The 21,613-nt window shown below is 47.8% G+C and overlaps 1 protein-coding gene and 1 long non-coding RNA gene across 2 annotated transcripts in view; both read right to left on the bottom strand.

Annotated features, from left to right (window-relative positions):
• The window catches only part of LOC135966929 (uncharacterized), a 42,936-nt gene extending 29,312 nt beyond the window's left edge, over positions 1-13,624 (bottom strand). The window contains exons 1-4 of the mRNA XM_074012523.1: positions 13,548-13,624; positions 13,103-13,266; positions 12,693-12,775; positions 12,321-12,609 (exon numbers count right to left, since the gene is read on the bottom strand). Coding sequence (XP_073868624.1) covers positions 12,321-12,609; positions 12,693-12,775; positions 13,103-13,266; positions 13,548-13,624 — 613 coding nt within the window. The remainder of the gene's footprint in view (positions 1-12,320; positions 12,610-12,692; positions 12,776-13,102; positions 13,267-13,547) is intronic.
• A 1,251-nt stretch (positions 13,625-14,875) lies between these two features.
• On the bottom strand, positions 14,876-18,973 carry LOC141408289 (uncharacterized). Its single transcript, XR_012421832.1, has 2 exons — positions 18,840-18,973; positions 14,876-16,322 (listed from the first exon to the last, which is right to left on the bottom strand). It is a non-coding gene; the product is annotated as an uncharacterized lncRNA (long non-coding RNA).
• Positions 18,974-21,613: the final 2,640 nt, after the last annotated feature.

Raw genomic sequence — 21,613 nt, 5'->3', positions numbered from 1 at the left:
TCCATCACTCTCTTCAAAAGGACAAAAGAAAAACTCTACTTCCTCTTCATATTAATTTGTGTACAAGCGACTTAAGTGAGAAAATCTTAATGTCTGGACTGTGATATCAATAGCAAAATAATCCCAAGATTCCCAATTAAAAGATAGAGACGGCCTGAATGAATTTAAAACAAGAAAAACCGACTATATGCTGCCTACAAAAAACACAGTTCAGCTGCAAAGACACACATAGACTAAATGTGAAGGGATGGAAAAACACATTCCACATTAATGGAAATCAAAAGTAAGCAAGAGTAGCCATATTTATTTCAGATCAATCACAATTTAAGTCAAAAACTGTAAAAAGGAGAAAAAAAGGTAATTATATAATAAAGAGATCAAAATAGCAAAAGGATATAACAATTACGAGTATATGTGCACCCAACAACAAAGCACTCAGATATATAAAGCAAATATTAGTAGATCTAAATGGAGAGAGAGGTCGGGCGCGGTGCCTCACGCCCATAATCCCAGCATTTTGGGAGGGATGTGGAGGCAGGTGGATCACCTGAGGTCAGGAGTTTAAGACCAGCCTGGCCAATATGGTGAAACCCTGTCTCTACTAATACAAAAAATTAGCCCAGCATGGTGGCACATGCCTGTAATCCCAGCTACTTGGGAGGCTGAGGCAGGAGAATCACTTGAACTCAGGAGGTGGAGGTTGCAATGAGTTGAGATTGCACCTCTGCCCTCCAGCCTAGGCAACAAGAGCAAAACTCTGTCTCAAATAAATTTATATATACATATATATGTATAGAGAGAGACAGGGAGACACCAACACAACAATAGTAGGAGCTTCAAAATCCCACTGTCAGTACTGGAGGTCATCTAGACAAAAAATAACAACAAAACATCAAATTTAAAGTCCAGTGTAGACCAAATGGACCTAACAGACATTTACAGAACATTTCATCCAACAGATACAAAATGCACATTCTTCTCAGCACATGGAATATTCTCTAGAATCCACCACATGTTAGGCTACAAAAGAATTCTCAATACATTTTTTCTAAAATTGAAATAACATCTAGGATATTCTCAGACTCTAACAGAATAAAGCTATAAATCAACAACAAGGAACAGACACTTCTCAAAAGAAGACATTTATGCAGCCAATAGAGACATGAAAAAATGCTCATAATATAGAATGAGACCACCACTTCTCCTGTTGTCTTTCCCAGCTTTTCCCCGTCTCCCCTTTTCCCTAGTTTATAAGACAGGAGAAGGGGGAGAAAACAAAAAGTTAGAAAGAAACAGAAGGAAGATAAATAGCTAGAGGACCTTGGCACCACCACCTGGCCCTGGTGGTTAAAATAATAATAATAATATTAACCCCTGACCAAAACTACTAGTGTTATCTGTAAATTCCAGACATTGTTTGAGAAAGCAGTGTAAAACGTTTTGTTCTGTTAGCTGATACATGTAGCCTCCCATCATGTTTTGTCTGAGGCTAGTCCTGCTACAATAATCACTCGCCATCAGAGAAATGCAAATCAAAACCACAATGAGATACCATCTCACACCAGTTAGAATGGTGATCATTAAAAAGTCAGGAAACAACAGGTGCTGGAGAGGATGTGGAGAAATAGGAACACTTTTACACTGTTGGTGGGACGGTAAACTAGTTCAACCATTGTGGAAGACAGTGTGGTCATTCCTCAAGGATCTAGTACTAGAAATACCATTTGACCCAGCCATCCCAATACTGGGTATATACCCAAAGGATTATAAATCATGCTGCTATAAAGACACATGCACACGTATGTTTATTGCGGCACTATTCACAACAGCAAAGACTTGGAACTAACCCAAATGTCCATCAATGACAGACTGGATTAAGAAAATGTGGCACATATACACCATGGTATACTATGCAGCCATAAAAAAGGATGAGTTCATGTCCTTTGTAGGGACATGGATGCAGCTGGAAACCATCATTCTCAGCAAACTATCGCAAGGACAGAAAACTAAACACCGCATGTTCTCACTCATAGGTGGGAAATGAACAGTGAGATCACTTGGACACAGGAAAGGAAACATCACACACTGGGGCCTGTTGTGGGGAGGGGGGAGGAGGGAGGGGGGAGGGATAACATTAGGAGATATACCTAATGTAAATGATGAGTTAATGCGTGCAGCATACCAACTTGGCACGCGAATACATATGTAATAAACCCGCACATTGTGAACATGTACCCTAGAACACAAAGTTTAATTTTAAAAAAAATCAACAACGAGGAGAACTTTCAAAACTGTATGAATACATAGAAATTAAACAATATGCCCTTGAATAGCCAATGGGTCAATGAAGAAATGAAGAAGGAAATTTAAAAATTTCTGGAAATAAATGAAAACAGAAACACAACATATCAAAGTTTATGGTATACAGCAAAAGCAGTATTAAGAGGAAAGTTTATAACAATAAACTCCTACATTTAAAAAACAGATTTAAAATAAACAACCTAACAACGAACTGCAATGAGCTAGAAGAGCAAGAACAAATCAAATCCAAAAGTGGTAGAAGAAAAGACATAACAAAGATCAAAGAGGAACTAAATAAACTTGAAACTAACAAATATAAAAATGAAGAAAAAAATGTTGGTTTTTTGAAAAGATAAATAAAATAGACAAACCATTAGCTACACTAAGCAAACAAAAAGAAATCCGAAAGAAATAAAATTAGAAACAGAAAAGGAGAATGACAGTTGATACCACAGAAATACAAGGGATCATTACAGACTATTTTGAACAACTATATGTCAACAGATTGGAAAACCTAGAAGAAATGGATAAATTCCCGGACACGTACAACCTACCAAGATGGAACCAAGAAGAAACGGAAATCCTAAAACAGACCAATAATGAGTAACATGTATGACTAAGTAATAATAAAAAGTCTCCCAACAAAGAAAAGCCCAGAACTAGGTGACTTCGCAGCTGAATTCTACACATTTTTGTTTCAATTCTTCTCAAACTATTCCAAAAGTATTGAAGAGGAGGGAATCCTGCCAAGTTCATTCTTCAAGACCAGCATTACCCTGATACCAAAATAAGACAAGGACACAATAAAAAGAGAAAACTATAGGTCAATATCCCTGATGAACACAGATGCAAAAATCCTCAACAAAATACTAACAAACTGAATCCAACAGCAAATCAAAAAGATTATACACCATGATCAAGTGGGATTTATCCCAGGATGCAAGGATTGCTGAACAAACACAAATCAATAATCATGCTACATCACATCAACAGAATTAAGGACAAAAACCATAATATCATTTCGATAGATACAGAAAAAGCATTTGATAAAATTCAACGCTGCTTCATGATAGAAAGTCTCAACAAAAGAGGCACTGAAGGAAAAATACCTCAACACAATAAAGGCCATATGTGACAAACCCACAGCTAACATAATGGGGAATGGGGAAACACTAAGAGCTTTTTCTCTGAGATCTGTAACAAGACAAGGACGCCCACTTGTGCCACGCCTATTCAACACAGCACTGAACGTCCTAGTCAAGAGCAGTCAGGCAAGAGAAAGAAATCAAGGGCACCCAAAGTAGAAAGGAGGCACTCTAATTGTCTGTTTTCAGACAATGTGCTCTTATATATTAAAAAAAAAAAAAAAAAAAAGACTCCAGCAAAAATCTCTTTGAACTGATAAACAAATTCAGTAAAGTTACAGAATACAAAATCAACATATAAAAATCAGTAGCATTTCTATAGACCAACAATGAGCCAGTGAAAAAAGAAATCAAGAAAGCAATCCCATTTAACTACAAAAATATAAAATAAAAATAAAAATACCTCAGAAGAAATCTAACCAAGAAGGTTAAAGATCTCTATGAGGAAAACGATATTCTACCCTCGGAAGGTAGAACAGTGGCTTCTAGAGACAGGAAAGGGCGGCGGGAAGGCAGAAAGGGAGAGGTTATCTAATGGATACAAAATTACATCTAGATAGTAAAAATAAGGGTTAGTGTGCTATAGCCTTGTAGGGTGACTATAGTTTACAATTTATTGTATATTTTCAAGCAGCTAGAAGAGAGGATTTTAAATATTCCCAGCATTAAGAAATGACAAATGTTTGAGATGATGGACATGCTAATTACCCTGAGTTGCTAATTACACACGAAAAACATGTATTGAAATATCATACTGTATCCCATGGATATGTACTATAATGTGTCCATTAAAAATAATAATTGTTAAAAACCCAAGGGTCATTTCTCATGTGTCCTATGTCAGTGTTGTGGTCCATTGGTGGAGACCCAGCCATTTGCAAGTAAGACTATAGTCACTTGAGCTGAAAGCAAATGAATCGTCACAAAAATTACCACTGGCACCGAGTCTTCTTTCCAGAATTTCCTGCCCACAGCACTGCCACAGTCACTGTGGGCAGGAAAGACACACTAGCACCCAAGTTTCAACCCCAGTACAGTTGATGCTTTTATTTCTCTGGTTTGGAATAGGTGTGTGTTCATAATTTACGTTTACTCCAACTGTCCCCTTGCTTAAATAGCTTCTTAAGGATAACTTCCTCTTACTAAATCCCAACAGCTTCTGAGCATCCGTTATATTCTCCAAAGTAAATAAAAAGAGAAAACGTGTTGAAAGCCTGATAATGTTCACTTAAGAATCCAGCATGATGTACAGCTTGAAATGACTACTCCACCTTGTTCCTTTACATGACTTTTAAAGTAGCCCCAGTTATTATACATAATTGAGGTCATAATTTCTGCAATACCATTAGGTCCACGAACGGTAGGGCCAGAGGACTTCAAAGTCTGTCTCCGATTTTTTTTTTTAAAAAAGGGAAAGCTCATGAGAGTAGGTAATGAAAATAAATATTCACACAACTCGGAACAGGGGATGGTGAAACATAAAACTCCAGCCTGGCACAGGTGTCCAGCCAGTGAGGGTGGGGACACAGACTCATAGGGTCCCCACAATCCCTCAAAAATGCCACAGACAGGTGGGTGGCCTGAGACAGAGCCAGGCTCCGAATTCCGGGAGCTGTCTGGCTCATGTGCACCTCATGTGGTCCACACTGCACGAGGATGCCCAACGTCACCAGTCCCGGTGCAGAACACAAGAATGCCCCATGGCATGAGCCCCCGCTGCACAGCATAGCCCGAAGGTGCCAGCTCAGACTCCTACACACGCTGGTCACCAAGGCACTGCCCTCCAGGAAGGAGGACCCCAGAGGTCGTGGCAGGGTGAGGTTCTGCTCTTCATCATCCGCGAGCAGAGGGGAAAGTCCCAGCAGACATTTGGGGAGCCTCTACACGTGGTTCTGGGACTCTGAGTGGAGGTTCAAAGATGTCCCCAGGTACGCCAGACTCAAACCTAAAAAAGACCCATTCTTCCAGATATGCCCAGACTGGAACCTATATAGGCCATCCTTCCTAGCTTTTCTCTGGAAAACCAGGCTTAAAAGAGTATCGACTAAAAGGGGCCACCAGGAAGACAGAAGTCCTATCTTTAAAAAAAGATTTTTTTTTTTTTTTTTTTTTTAAAAAGAGGCACTGAGGCTCTGACCCATCTGAGCACAGAGTACATGCTCGGCAGCCTCTGTCAGAGCAGAGCAAGTACACACATGCTCTCCATGCCCTGTGCTCCCAGCACCCGTGCTCCCCGCACCCATGCTTCACACGCCCGTGCTCCCCGCACCCGTCCTCTCCACGCCCATGCTCCCTACACCTATCTGTGCTCCCCATGCCTATGCTCCCTGCAGCCGTGCTCCCCGCACTGTGCTCCCTGCGCCCATGTCTGCTCCTCGAGCTCTCTTCCACTGGTTTCCTCTGTACATCCCTCTTGATAGTCACTGTCACTGTCACCTCGAATCACCTGGCTAAATGGAGGTAAAGAAAAAGTCTAGAGTAGCACATTGGAGGACAGAGTGGAAGTGGCTATTTACCAAGCAGGGCTATGAGATGAGCGCATCTGATCCCCATTAATCCTGACGGTCAGTTGATTAGCCCTGTTCAACAGCTGGGGACACTGAGGTGTGGAAGGACGGGCTTGCTTACCCCAGACGATGCTGACAGTGTGGGCCCAGCCCAGTCCCACAGCCACCAGGAGGAGGCTCCTCACTGGGCAGGCGCGGATGTGCAGCCCAGAGAACGCTTGGGACCCTGGCACAGACTCCTCAGGAAGGAAACAGAGAAAGGCCCACAGAGACTCAAGCAGCACAGAAGAAGGTCACCCACAAGTTAAAAATAGATGTTTGTGCTTTACCGTCCCAGAGTGCTAAAAATCCAACCCACTCACACGCACAGCCTGACGTGAGCCTGGCCTCCTGCAGCACTGGGCTAAGCGAGAGACGTACCTGCCTCTCTCCCGACAATAGCAAACTTGGCAGCTATTCTTCAATGTACTTGACACGCTTCTGTGAGGATTAAGCGACACTCTGTCGACACTGGCTAAGGTTAATCCTGACACAGCCAACCATCTAGATCTGCAGTGAACAAACAACTTACTTTGGATGATTCTGCCACTAACAAAGACCCTGAATCTCCCACCAAAGCTTAGTGACACGACTTACCTTTCTGTTTTCATTTCAGGTACACTGGCCCACATGATCTAATTTACCTGCTGATAATGCCTTGGAAAGACCACCAGGGGGCCCCACACCATTTTCAGCTTTAGAGGGATGTGAATTTCCCTTTGATGAGAAAGGTGATGGGGAAATAAAACAAGGATCCAAAACAGATGCCTGTGTGTTTCCTGGGAGTGATAAAGTCAGGAACTGCCTCTGTGTGTCAGGCGAGGGAATAACAGAGACAATGGCACCAACTCCTGAGACAGAAGACCTGATGCATGGTGCAGCCACCGCCTGTGGCCAAGGAAATTCCAGGGAATGTAGACCCCAGTTGTATGGTACAGCCACCATGTGCGACCACAGAAATTCCAGGAATGCAGACCCTCAGTCACATGGTACAGCCACTATCTGCAGCCACAGAAATTCCAGAGAACGCAGACCCTCAGACACATGGTACAGCCACTATCTATGGCCATGGAAATTCCAAGGAATGCAGACCCTCAGTCACATGGTACAGCCACCATATATGGCCACGGAAATTCCGAGGAATGCATACCCCAGTCGCATGGTGCAGCCACAGCCTGCAGCCACAGAAATTCTGGAGAACGCAGACCCCAGTCGCATGGTACAGCCACTACCTATGGCCATGGAAATTCCAGAGAACAGAGACCCTCATTCCCATGGTACAGCCACCACCTATGGCCACGGAAATTCAGGGGAACGCAGACCCTCAGTTACATGGTACAGCTACCACCTGTGGTCACAGAAATCCTGGGGAACACAGACTCCAGTCGCATGGTGCAGCTACCACCTGTGGTCACAGAAATCCTGGGGAACACAGACTCCAGTCGCATGGTGCAGCCACCACCTGCAGTCACGGAAATTCCAGGGAATGCAGACCCCAGTCACATGGTACAGCCACCATCTATGGCCACGGAAATTCCAGGGAACATAGACACCAGTCGCATGGTGCGGCCACCACCTGTGGCCATGGAAATTCTGGGGAATGCAGGCCCCAGTCTCTAAAGTATGAACTTCACTGCAGTGAATGTGGAAGAGTTTCTCTCTGTGCAGAGCTCAGTATCCAGAAGGGGAGATGGCCCCAGGAATGCCTTCCTCCTCTTCAGAGCTCAGGGCCTAGGGCTGACACCCTTGGGAGGGGTCCTTGTTCAGCAATTGTGCCTGTGGAGGGTCCCCCAACACTCACCGTGCACCTCCTAGGAGCGGAGGCTACAAAAGGGAGCCAGAGACCAAGCTCTGCTCAGACAACAGTGAGCTGATGGCCTTCCACTCTAAGTTCAACAGGGACCCAGGGACCAAGCTCTGCTCAGACAACAGTGAGTTGATGGCCTTCCACTCTAAGTTCAACAGGGACCCAGGGACCAAGCTCTGCTCAGACAATAGTGAGCAGATGGCCTTCCACTCTAAGTTCAACAGGGACCCAGGGACAAAGTTCTGCTGAGACAACAGTGAACTGATGGCCTTCCACTCTAAGTTCCAACTGCATGGAATGTGTATTCCATGAATGCTTGTTAAATGAATGATTCATATAAGGTCATCTGTGCTGACCTTTGCTGGTCTGCTGAATGTGAGCTTCAGAGCATAGGCCTCATTCCTGGAGCAGCCAGCTCTTCCCAGAGCGACGGCCGCTGCAGGGCAAAGCCCAGAGCTTGTCCTGCAGCAACACACTCAGGACCCTGCGCTGGGCACGCTGGGGGCCTCTCCAGCAGAAGATCCCCAGCCCGGACCGTGCAATACCAGTGAACCCCAGGGGAGTCCCAAGTGCTCAAAATCATGTAAATGTCCATTGTGATTTAACATATCAATTTTAGAAGAAAGGGCATATTGCCACCTCTCTCCTCAAACTAGGGACTATAAATCGATCCATCACCCTAACTGAGACTCTGCCTTAAATTCTGCTAAAACTACCATCCAAACACTCAAATTTACATTAGCGTTAAGGGAAAAAAAAAACTAAACCAAACACCTGTAAGAAACGGTCAAGTAACCTGTGATACATCAACCCAAAGATTAAACATGAAAACAATGAAGTAGCAAGATATTAAAAGAATATAAACTCTATGTACATCATGGTCCAAGGTTCTAAAATTACACAGAAACAAAGACTGGAATGGAAGGGGGATACGTTTACAGACACATTTTTTATTTTTTAATTTTTAATATTGCTTCTCTAATGTATGATTTGACTAACCAGATAATTCAGCAAAAAATAAAAAAATAAATTGTGCCTATAGATAAATATGTAAAGAATCCTTTTCTTTGATGCCAATGGAATTAGTTTGGGTCTGACCCACAGTCTTCAATCTTTTAATTAAGACACAAAAATCATCTTTCAAGCTGTTAGGAAAAAAAGAAGAAAAAGATTGAAAACCAGGAGCCCAGAAAAAAAGGACTCGCTATGTATCACAGCGTCTCTCCACGCCTCTCCACCAAGGACAGTGCTCCCTCTTTCCCCATTTTCATACCTACTGCACAAAACACTTAGTAAAGAACTATCTCAATTCATGAGTCACACAGCACAAAGGGCCAGTGTCTCTGCCAAACATACCCTGCAGCCCCAAAACGAAGAGGCAACTGGTTCCTTCCTTCCTCAGTGAAGGAAGAATGAGAGGCTGCTGGTTGTCATTTTAAACCTCACACCTCAATGTCTTAGCACTTTCCTGCTTTGTTGGTTTCCAGGGCTTATTAAAATTAACCACCCCCCACCCCCCCCGCGGATATTGAAGAAAGAAAGCAGGAAGGTTGTGCAGGCTTCCAAGAGGCAGAGCCCTGCTTCCGCAGCCACCTCTGTCTTTCTACCCACAGCAGCCGGGTTTACCAATTAGTCTCCCTTAAAGAGCAGTTTATGCTCATCGCGAACAAATGGATGCAATTGCTTCTTTTGAGATGCAGCAAGTTTTGGGCCCTCAGCAAAAAGAAAAAGAAAAAGAAAAAGAGAAAGAAAAGAAAGAAAAGAAAGAAAGAAAGAAAGAAAGAAAGAAAGAAAGAAAGAAAGAAAGAAAGAAAGAAAGAGCCGGGCGCGGTGGCTCAAGCCTGTAATCCCAGCACTTTGGGAGGCCGAGATGGGCGGATCACGAGGTCAGGAGATCGAGACCATCCTGGCTAACACGGTGAAACCCCGTCTCTACTAAAAAATACAAAAAATTAGCCGGGCGAGGTGGCGGGCGCCTGTAGTCCCAGCTACTCTGGAGGCTGAGGCCGGAGAATGGCGTGAACCCGGGAGGCGGAGCTTGCAGTGAGCTGAGATCCGGCCACTGCACTCCAGCCTGGGCTACAGAGTGAGACTCCGTCTCAAAAAAAAAAAAAGAAAGAAAGAAAGAAAGAAAGAAAGAAAGAAAGAAAGAAAGAAAGAAAGAAAGAAAGAAAGAAAGAAAGAAAGAAAGAAAGAAAGAAAGAAAGAAAGAAAGAAAGAGAGAAAGAGAGAGAAAGAAAGAGAGGGAAATAAAGAAAGAAAGAAAAAAGAAAAGAAAAGAAAAGAAAAAAGAAAGAAAGAAAGAAAGAAAGAGAGAAAGAGAGAGAAAGAAAGAAAGAAAAAAGAAAAGAAAAGAAAGAAAGAAAGAGAGAGAGAAAGAGAGAGAAAGAGAGAAAGAAAGAGAAAGAAAGAAAAAAGAAAAGAAAAGAAAAGAAAGAAAGAAAGAAAGAAAGAAAGAAAGAAAGAAAGAAAGAAAGAAAGAAAGAAAGAAAGAAAGAAAGAAACAGGGCACTGGCACAACAGTCATAACCTCTGCGTGGCACACACACAGAAGGAAAGTTAAAGCCCTGGAGGCGGAGGCGTTCGGAAAGGGAAGGTGGAAGTAGGAAGGACGCCCACGGGATAGAGTGGTCAGAAACAGACCACCTCACCAAAGGGCGCCTTAGACGTTCCAGAGGACAAAATGCTCCTCTTTCCAGGGTAAACACCCATTTGCCAAACTCAGCCAGTGACGGTAAGCAGGAGTTTGCTTTTTTTTTAAGGCGTCTGAGTAACGATGACAAGAGCAAGAAATGAGCTTAATAATGGGACTGACAGGGCCCTGGGCTGGTGACTCTGCTGATGTGCACAGCATCAAAACCCAGGTTCCTCAATGCGCTCCCTCTGCAGTTCAGGACAGCACTACAACTCACCCCATCAATCACTGCTTAAAAAATCAGTTCTAAAAAAAGACGACCCATTTGAAAGCAGCCGGAGGAGGAAGACAGAGAGTGTCTCACAGAATCCAACCGCTTGTAGCCTCGGAACCATAACAAGAATATGAAACTAGCGGGTCCAGTGTGAGGCAGAACAGAGACGCCGTCACGGCTCTCAGGAGGCTGAGCAGGAAGCGCATGGCTCAGGCCCTGCAACGCCCTAAGGGCGCCTGGAGCAGCCCACAGGCCTGTGTCCTTCGTGTGGGTTCACCTTCCTAGTTTCCTGGGTAAATTCAATGTACAGCATTTATTCGCCAAGAAAAGAACATTCAAATCAAACTACTGTCATAACTCTGAAGGGCTCTTAACACTCCAGTCCACACGTTCAAAAGCCCACAAATATCAGTGCTGCCACTGTGCAGGTAACAATGTTTTGGATGCATCATGCACGTAACCAGTAACGACGTTTTCATGTTTTCCGTAGCCATCTCATTCAGGATACTAAAATGATCTGTGACGACTTGATACTTAGTTATCTGTGATTTTCAGATAGATTTAACAAGGCTACCTGGCCAAGAAGGCCTCACCCTCCTGAACCTGGGCACCGGTGCCCCTACGTGCACCTGGGGCCTGGGGAGCGCAGTCTCCACCACCTCTCGCTCTTCAATGTTAAATGTCCTCCCGGAGCGCCTGCGTCGTGGGCCCAGGCTCGGCCCCTCCTGGAGAGCCCTTTCCACATTACAGGACAGGGGAAGCACAGAGCCCGCGCTGCAGCGCCACTGACGTCCCGGAGTCCCCGATTCCTGCTCCTTCCCGTCCGCGGAGGCTGGCGGGGAGGGCCTGGGACCCATTTTAGTTTTCGGTTTTGTCACGAGCCGGAAGGCGACAGCACATGCGAGCGCAGGAAACCCTTTTTTAAAATCTTCCAACGGAAACGCGAGGGGCTGCCTGACTGCCTCGGAGACGCTAGGCGGGAACCCAGAGCACCCCTGCCGTTTCCCGCATTGCAGCAGCCGGGACCCCGCCCACGCCGCGGGGGGCCCGAGGCGACAGGAGGCCCGCCGGGATCCGGCCCTTTCTTCCTCGACAAGCTGGGGGGTGGCGTGGGGCGGAGTTGGGGGGCGGGGGCAACTTAAGAAGTGATCGCGCTGTACCCAGGATTCGGAGGGGAAGCCCGGCCCCATCCTACAGCTCAGAGGCAGAACGACCCCGGAAGGTGCTCCAGGCGACCCCCTCTACCAGGCTCAATTTAAAACATAAACCGGAGAGGGTGGAAAGCTCACTATTTTCCGAATGGAGGTTCCTATCGCCATGTTCCTTCCTCCTCCGCCCCACCCGGCATGGACCCCGGGGCTGCCTTGCCGGCTCCCGCCGCCCCGCAGGTACCCCTGCCGCTCCCGGGCACGGGCTTCTCCCCAGTTCTTCCCATCGCTTCCCCGCTCTTCTCCCCAGTTCTTCCCATCGCTTCCCCACCTTTCCCCGGGTCCTCCCATCGCTTCCCCCTCTTCTGCCCGGTTCCCCCATCCCCTTCGCCCTGTTCTCCCCTTCTCCCTCTTCTCCCCTTCTCCGTCCGTCCCTCCCTCGCCGCCCGGAGGGGGGCGCGCACCTTGAGCATGTCCCCCGCTGGTCAGCACGCCGATGGCCTTGCCGGCCCCGGAGAGCTGCTCCAGGAACTTCCGCAAGGAGCCCTTGGGGGCCCGGGAGTCTTCCGCGTCCAAGACGAGGAGGCCGAGGGCAGCCGCTAGTCCGGGTGCGCAGCAGGCAATGGAGACCCTGCCCGCGTGCGCCCGACTCGGAAACGCTGCCCCGCCCGCGCCCCCGCCCGGCCCTAGCGTCAAAGGGCCTTGACGGGCGGGGCCCAAGCGCACAGGAGGGGCTGCGGGGGTGGGGCGCGGCTAGGGGCAGGGGCAGGGGCAGGGAAAGGGGCAGAGAAAGGGGCAGGGGCTGGCCGGGGCCGGGTGTGAGCAGGAGGACCTACGCGGGGGTCGTCGTAGGTGGCTGCCGCGCTAGCGGTGGGTGAGGTCGCGGAGGCGGGGGTAACACCACAAGTGGGCGGAGTCCCTGGGGGTGGGGCCGCGTTGCCGGTGTGCTACCCTTGCGGGTGGGTTGGAGGACTCTGGTTGGGGCCTTTAGAGATGCCCGGAGCGCCACAGGTGGGGGCAGGGGCAGCGACCGGGGGAGGGGAGACCGCAAGGGGGCGGGGTCACATCGTTCGCTGGGCGGGCCAAGGCAGGGCGGAATAGAACGCCGGGAGCATCTCCCGGGGCGGGGAGGGGGGGGGGCAAGGGAGACCGTGAGTGGGCGCGAACGCCGGGGCCGGTGGAAACCCCGCACTTGCGGGGAGCGCCGATGGCGGGGTGGGGTGGAATTGGGGCGCGGAGACCCCACCTGGACGCGGAGGCTCGCGGCAGGCCCGGTAGATCCGGCTGTTGTCAGCGCCGAGCCCGGCCGCGCGCACAGCTTCTTGGTGGCGGCAGGATTCCTCCTGGGGCTGCGCTAGGAGCCTCTGCGCGCGGCTTCCTCGATCCCCGCCCCCACGTTTTCTCTGCAGCCTGAGGTCGGGAAGGACGCTCGGAGAGTGGATCCTCCAGGTGGTGGGAAAAGCTGAGCGCGGCGAGCTTAGCTATGACGAAGCAGCGATTTCCCGGGTCCACGGGGTCTGTGGCGCTCCCGGGCCCCCAGCTCGTCCCGTGGGGAGAAGAATCCTTGGGGTGGGGAAGAGTATCGGGGCGCTACACTCAGAGACGCATGGGCGCGCGAAAGTCAGAGTGGGATAGGAGGAGGCGCAACGGGACTGACCTGGCGGGGAGGCGGGACGACACTTCCTCCCTACGGACAGGCGCGCTGCTGTACGCTGTGCCGACCTCGGCTGACTTCACCGGCCAACTCCACGTGCTGAAATACGCACATTCAAAGCGCTGTGCCAGTTGCCCATCCACAGCTTAACAGCCTGGTGCCAGTTACCTGCGATGGGACAGGGAGCAGCCCCTACAAAAGCACGGGCTTATGGGATCCCGGTTCCTTCAGTGCTCACCCCACGAAGAAGGGCTCCCAAACGGCCCCACTCGAGGGCTTTCCGGAGGATGGTCCTGCGCAGTGGGTGTTTGTTGAACAGATAGGAAACAACAAAAGAGACTAAGAAGAGGTTTGTTCTATGAACCCGGGAAAGTGAAGCAATCGCAAAGGAGAGTCTCACCAAAGGGCAATCCTGGGGAAAAGATGGAGAGGCATGGATTTTTCTTGGATGTGTGCCTCATCCTGGGGCTCATCCCGCTGAGCATCAAATATTCATTGCAAAAGAGGAAAAAAAATATATGCTGCAGACAATGCTGGATGGTCTAATCTCTCCCTTGGCCAGAATTAACGGCGAAATTCCTAACCCCTCGTGGTCCTCAGAATCACCTGTCCTATGCACACCCCCATTAAACCACTGAAGTCCAGTTTCTGGGAGCTCAGCCAGGAAATGTGTAGTTTTAAACAAACCACCTAGGTTATCCTGATGAATGCAAAGTCAGAGAGCGCTGCTCTCATGCAGTGAACCTGAGCATTATTCTATTAATTAAAAGGGAGAGGCGAATCCTGGCTGTCTTAAGGTGGCAGTTGAGTGGCCTTTGCCTTCTGGCGGGCAGAAGAGCAGACCGAGGCTCTAAGCACCTGCACCCACAGTTGGGCTCAGGATCTGTGCTGGAGAATAGAAGGGCTAATTTAATTATTCATGCCTTTTTAGAGCACGTTACATGTGGAGAAGGTGGGCCACACTGAATTTTATTTTAGCCAAATACCCGTTATCTCCTTATACAATTGATATTTTTATATTGAACATTAGGGGATTGGTCATTTGTCATCAAATTGTCTGTAATACAGAAAATGATAGATACAACCTAACAGTTCAAACATGATGAGTTAAATAAATGATGGTAAAAATATGCGCTGCAATAATATTTAGTTGCTGTTACCGCTACAAAGATATGTGTCTACTGACATGGAAATATGTTCAGGACATACAAATAAGTGAAAAGGCAGGCCTAGACGCAGTGCGAGCCTGTGTGTGAGTGCGTGCGTGCGTGTGTGTGTGTGTGTGTGTGTGTGTGAGTCTGCATACATCTGTAAATGTTTCTGAGCATTTTATTTCCTTTCTTTTGCTTAGTATAGGCAATGCCATTTTTCTCTGCGATGAACAGGTATTGTTTAGGGAATAGAAATAGCTAATGAAAAACAATAAAATTTAGAGTGTCAAGACCCCCAAGGTTACGGATTATGTTCAAAAGTTTGTCTGTGTATAAGGGCTGGGGTCAGGGTGGTCACTGACGGTCCTCACACATCTGTTCTTATGAGTTTGGCCCCTTGCTCAGTCAGTCAGGGAATTAACATATATTAATATATACCTGTAGCAAAGATGGAAAAGAATAGCTATGGCTTTTTTTTTTTTTTTTTTTTGAAAGTCATGTATTTCAATGTTGCTACAACTAGAGGTTTTTTTTTTTTTTTTTTTTTTTAACTTTGGCCTTAGCAATGAATCTTCTAATTCAAGAGGAAGATATTACATGCCGTGCTGACCGTACAGCTTCCACCCAGTAGGACCTGAGGTGTGTGCTTGTTCTTTATTGTCCCTTGACAGATTACTCCAAAGGCCCACACCAGCACACACTTATACCCCAGGAATGATTACTCCTTGGGCCAGGAGTTCAGGCAGGCTTCACTGGGCCCTCTGCCCCAGGGGCTCTCCAGGGCTGCAGCAGGTGTCTGCCTAGGGCTGCTGTGTCTTCTGAAGGCTCAGGCTCATCAGGGGAGGAGCTGCTTCCATGCTCACTTCTGTGTTGCTGGCAGGATTCTGTTGCTTGCAGGCTGTTGGACTGAAGGCCCCAGTCTCTCTGTGGCATCAGCTTCAGGTTGCCCTCTGCCCTGGGCGGGTGACTGGCTTTGCCAGAACTAGCACCTACCAAGAGCCAGGGGGAGAGTTCCAGTGGACAGAACCTCAGCTCCTCCCAATCCAATCTCAGGAGAGACCACCATCTCTTTTGCCTGGTTCTATTCATCAGAAGTGAGCCGCTGAGTCCAGCCCTCTTCTAGGGTCTGGCTGTGAACACTAGAGACAGCGGCCAAGGGGAGCCACTTGGGAGGGTGGTGCTGCCTGGGACCTGCCTAGGACAAGGTGAAGGAGAACATGCATAGGGACAGCTGCCCTTCCCACTTCCCCTCAGTGGTGAGCGCAGGAGTTGCCGATGTGCCCTAAAGGAGTTCTGGCATCCCAGGAGGGAAGCAGCTCCCAGCCATGAGGACACCATGACCCAGTGCCCCAGCATGTGGGGCTGCACATCCCAGGGCTACCTGAGCTGCAGCCTCTTCCCCTTCTCTGCTGTCTCGGCCTGTGCATGGAGTGGGCATCTCAAATCTGCAGGGGCCAAACTGAGCTCAGGCCTCTGCACCCCCCACACAACCCCCCATCGCTCAGTCTTCCTTACCTCAGCTCCTGGTGACTCCATCCTCCCAGGGGCTCAGGCTGAAGCCTTGCAGTGCTCTTCCACCCTGGCATCTAAGTCCCTCAGGAAAGTCCCCATTGGCTCTTCATTGCATCTGGAGCCACTAGGGCCAGGCCACCACCTTTGACCTGGACCGGAACAGGCTCCCTCCTCATCCCCTGCTCTGCCCCAACCTCCACCCCACCTCCATGTCTCGGGTGTCCTCAGCTTCAAAGTCAGGGTGCACCTATCAGGATGTAATTCAGGCATCTTCTCTGCTGACTCGGAGTCACAGACCCCACACAAGCCACACTGGCCTGTCCTCTGGTCCCTTCAGATCCTGGTGCTGCCCAGAGGCCCATGCAGGCACCCGACAACCTCAGGCCTAGCCTGCTCTTTCCTCAACCCAGGCCCTCCTCTCCCTACCGACTCTGCCCACTTTCCACAGGTCTGTCCTGCAAGGTCTCCTGCACGGTGAGGCCTCCCCAGATCACCCTCTTAGAAATTTTGGGCTCCATGCACACTCCTGTTCCCTCCCTGCTGCTCTTAAAACATCCTCGTCAGTGTCACACATGGGGCATTTCACCTATCTGCTGGGCTTCTCGAAAGGTCCCCTGGCTGAACTCTGAATGCCGTGGATTCAGAGATCTTTGACTCTTCCCTGCTGCAGTCCCAGGGCAACAGCAGAGCCCAGGACAGAGTGAACCTGTCATGGGTGCTGCTGAATGAATGAATGAAGGAGGGAGGGAGGGAGTGAGTGAGTGAGTGAGTGAAGGAGTAAATGAGTGAGTAAATGAGTGAATGGGTGAGTGAGTGTCAGTCAGTGAATGAGTGAGTGAGTGGATGAGGGAAGGAGAAATGAGTGAGTGAGTGGGTAAATGACTGAATGAGTGACCGTGAGTGAGTGAATGAATTGCCAAGGGAGTCAATGAGTGAATGAGTGAGTGAGTGAATGGGTGAGTGAATAAGTGAGTAAGTGAATGAATGAGCGTCTTAGTGAATGAGTGAGTGAATAAGCAAGTGAATAAGTGAGTGAATGAGTGAGTGACCGAGGGAATAAATGAGTGATGAGTGAGTGAGTGAGTGAATGAATGAGTGACTTAGTGAATGGGTGAGTGGGTGAATGAGTGAGTGAACAGATGAGTGGGTGAGTGAGTGAATGGGTGAGGGAAAGAGTGAGTGAATGAGTCAGTGAGCGAACAAGTGAATGAGGGAGTGAAGAATTGAGTGAGTGAATGAACGAGTGAGTGAATGAGTCAATAAATGAGTGAGTGTGTGAGTAAAGGATGAGTGAATGAGTGAGTGAAGAGGTGAATGAGTGAGTGAATGAGTGAATGATTTGAGTGAGTGAATGATTGAGTGAATGAATGAGGAAATGAGTGAGTGAGTGAATAAGTGAGTGAATGAGTGAGTGAATGAGTGAATGGGTGAGTGAGTGAAAGGGTGAGTTAGGGAATGACTGAGTGAGTGAATGGGTGAGTGAATGAGTGAGTGCGTGAGTGAATGGGTCAGTGAATGAGTGAGTGAATGAGTAAATGAATGAGCAAGTGAGTAAAAGGGTGAGTGAATGAGTGAGTGAGCGAGTGAAGGAGTGAATGAGTGAATGAGTGAGTGAGTGAATGAGTTAACGAGTGAATGAATGAGTGAGTGAATGAGTGAGTGGGTCGCTCAGAGGAGATGAGGACAGGAGTTGCCCTCTGACTGCTACAGTAGACAGGAGCTGAAGGAGTCTGAAGGGTGGGATGTGCTCACTCGGTACATACACCCTGCTCCACACATCCCCAGAGAAACCTAGTCTCACCAGAGTGGTCGCTTGAGAATTATTAGTAACAACCTTTTTCCCAATATTTCATATATGCAGGATGATTTCTTACTTTCCTTGAAAATGCCAATCGTTTTTTGGACTTGGAATTCTCCACTGCTGGTCCACGCCACTGTATTCTCCCATAGGGGTATCCCCCGAGTTGGAGAAAGAGTCATTCCCAGGAATGGATAAAAGCCAGAAGGGCATCATCAGGTGGGGCACCTTCTCCTATCATCCTCCCCTTCCTGTCTGGGTTACCCTGAGTGACTTGGTTTGGAGGTCTACAAAATGCGGACATATCAAATTTAGATAAAAGCCTAAGCAGTTTAAGAGGTTGCAGTGCTAGCAGGAAGGTCTTTGGCTCCCGGCACCCTCCTCCTGTCCAGTCTCTGCTGGACCCAGGACTCTGACTCCACCTTCGGCCTTGGGGGTTTCCTCCCTTCCTTCCCAGCCACTGAGCCGGCTTGGGCTAATCTGCAACCGCAGAGGTGCAGCCCTCCTCCTTTCCTCCTGCCTCTTCCTCTCTTCTCACTTTCCTTCTGCTTCTTTCAGGACTTTGGAAAGTCCAAGAATAAGCAAAACTGTAGACCAGAAAACGCTGCCTTGAGCCCATTCCCCTCCCAGCAGCTTCCCTTCAGACTCCTTGATCTTGAAAACTTATTTTGCTTCGTATCTAGATGCTAAACTTTATATAGAAAACAGGTGGGGTTGGTTTCTTGGCCGGGTACAGTGACTCACACCTATAACCCCAGTGCTTTAGAGGCCAAGGGGGAACGATTGCTTGAGGTCACATGTTTGAGACTAGCCTGGGCAACACAGGGAGACCTCGTCTCTACAAAAATTCAAAAAAAAAAAAAATTACCTGGAGCGATGGCACATCTGTAGTCCCAGGTACTTGGGAGGTCGAGGCAGGAGGATCACTTGAACTCAGGAGTTTGAGATAACAGTGAGCTATGATTATATCACTGCACTCCAGCTTGAGTAAGAGAGTGAGACACTATCTCCTAAAAAAATAAAAATAAAAAGTGCTGGAGTCCAAGCCCACAGCCAATTGCGACATGTAGATCTTTCATTTTTACAATCCGCCTCTCTTGTCTAAGTGCCAAATGACACTTTCATTGTGTGCAACTACTTCCACTTTTGACTGGCTTCTCTTTCCTTATGTATTAAGAATCAGGTTGCATAGAGTTCTGAGAAAATAAACTAATAAATCAGCTGCGTGCCATGGCTCATGTCTATAATCTCAGCACTTTAGGAGGCTGACACAAGGATTGCTTGAGACCAGGAGTTTGAGACCCGCTTTGGCCACATAACGAGATCCTGTCTCTACAAAAAATAAAAAAATAAAAATAAAACGTTAGCAGGACATGGTGGCACACCTGCAGTCCCAGCTACTCAGGTGGTGGAGGCCTGAGGATTGGCTCGAGCCTGGGAGGTTGAGACTGCAGTGAGCCGTGATCATACCACTACACTTTGGCCTGAGTGACACAGTGAGACTCTATTTCTAAATAATATAATATAATATAATATAATATAATATAATATAAAAACAGATGGAAGCTTCCCAAGACTTTGATGCAGAAACAGGTCGCCCTGAACCAATTAAAATTCATGTCCAAAAACCGGAGAGAAATGAAAGAAAGAAGTTGGATTATTTCTGTAAAGTATGAGGCCACTACAAGTTTTACTTTCTCTAGGACGTTTTCTCAGTGGTGTCAACTGAAGTCCACTTCACAGAATGACTTCATCTCCTGAGCACGTTGGAGAACGATGATTAAAGAGACTTCCTGGCACTCCCGATATTTTTAGTGTCACATGGAAGCAGCAAGAGTCATATGTGTGAAATAGGTGGTATTAAAGCGGAAGACACTGGTTTGTTCTTTCATGAACATCATCGGAACATTTCTCTAACGACTAGCGTTATGTCAGAAAATGGGGAGAGAGAGATGGTTGTTTATTGGCAAATAAGTTACATAAATTTCCCAGTTAGAAAAACAATCATGATTTTAGCCTTGTCAGATGAAGTCAGATATGCCCTATGCTTCAGTTATGGAATGCTACCTCTGTATATTGATTGACCAGTATCTTCCACAGACCTGTGATCTGTCGCTGTGTATAAGCTTGAATTCATAACTACCAGTCCTTGAAGCTCCCTTGCTTCCTGCGCTGAACTGAAGTGGCTCCCAACTGAGGCATTCAAGGGAAAACTCACTGAAATATTTGAAACCACCGCCATGAACAAGAATGCTCTTCCTGTATGCTAGGATGTACACCCAGAGCGTTATCTCATTAGTTGTATATGCCAGCATCCCGCAGGATCTTTTACCTTTTTTGGGTGTCAACTTCGAGATTCTGATGTAAGCTGCAGACCTCTTCCTCTTCCAGGCGGGCTGGAGGAGAAGGCTGGGCTGGAGAGGAAGGCTGGGCTGGAGGAAAAGAGTGGGCAGGAGGGAAGGGTGGGCTGGAGGGGAAGGGTGGGCTGGAGGAAAATGGTGGGCAGGAGGGGAGAGAGGGAACCTGTGGTCTTCCTCAGGTTGCAAGAGAAAGAGAGCAGATGGGGAAGGATCAGTTACGTCTTCATCTCACATGCGGTAAATCAGTCCTCTACATAAGCCTTTATATAAGATAAGGTGAACATAGACCAGCTTCCTGTGGAGATGTAGCTATCTGTAACTATCTGCTTAGGAACAAAAGGAAAGGCAGTTTCTTGCATGATTCAGCTTCCAACTTAATGATTTTTTTCCGTTTTGGCTGTGAGTTGGGGTCCCAAGGCTTTATTTTTCCCTGTACACTATATTGTATGTGAAAATTGTTGTTTGGGACCTAAAGTTGTTTACTTACTCCACCTGCATCCGTTAGCTCCATTTCCATTTGGAGTGGCTTCTGGAAGGCTGGAATTGAAATCCACCAGTGCCCATTTCAAGGTATTCCCAACATTGCCTGGGAAAAAGGAGCCCGGATACGCTTCCCTGTGGATGCAGGTCAGTCATCATAACGCACAGAAACAGCGTTGACCTCAGCCTGGAGCCATCGTCCTGAAAGGGGATTCTTCTCAGCTCGGGCCCGAGACTGATCCCTGAGAAGCGGCCGCTCCATCCCTGAACCCTTCCTGCTTATGTCTCCTTACTTCCTAGTGATCACGACATTCAGGCTCAGAATGCCGCAGGCCTATCCCACTGGAAGCTGCCGAGGTGCCTCCTGCCACTCAGGACGCCCGGCACAGCAGCAGGATCAAGGGACCAGCAGGGAAGAGGCTGCAGTGATTTGGGGGAACAGCCCGAAAATCACCTGGAGCCTGGTGGCAGGTGGTCCCACCTCCTCCCCAATATTAGGTCCCAGAGAAAATGACAATATGAGCAGCTCACGTCACCATTATTAGCAGAGTCTTTTTATTCTTTCCTTAATTTTTTGCCATTAAATGGAGTTCTATAGGCCCATTTTCTTTTTTCTTTTTTTTTTTTTTTTTTTAGACAGAGTCTTGTTCTGTTGCCCAGGCTGGAGTGCAGTGAAGCGATATCGGCTCACTACAAGCTCGGCCTCCCGGGTTCACGCCATTCTCCTGCCTCAGCCTCCCGAGTAGCTGGGACTACAGGGCCCCATCACCATGTATGGCTAATTTTTTGTATTTTTAGTAGA

This window comes from Macaca fascicularis, chromosome 13, assembly GCF_037993035.2.
Source record: "Macaca fascicularis isolate 582-1 chromosome 13, T2T-MFA8v1.1".
Classification (NCBI taxonomy): Eukaryota; Metazoa; Chordata; class Mammalia; order Primates; family Cercopithecidae; genus Macaca; species Macaca fascicularis.
Note: the sequence above shows the minus strand (reverse complement) of the source record. Positions and strands in the feature narration are given on the sequence as shown.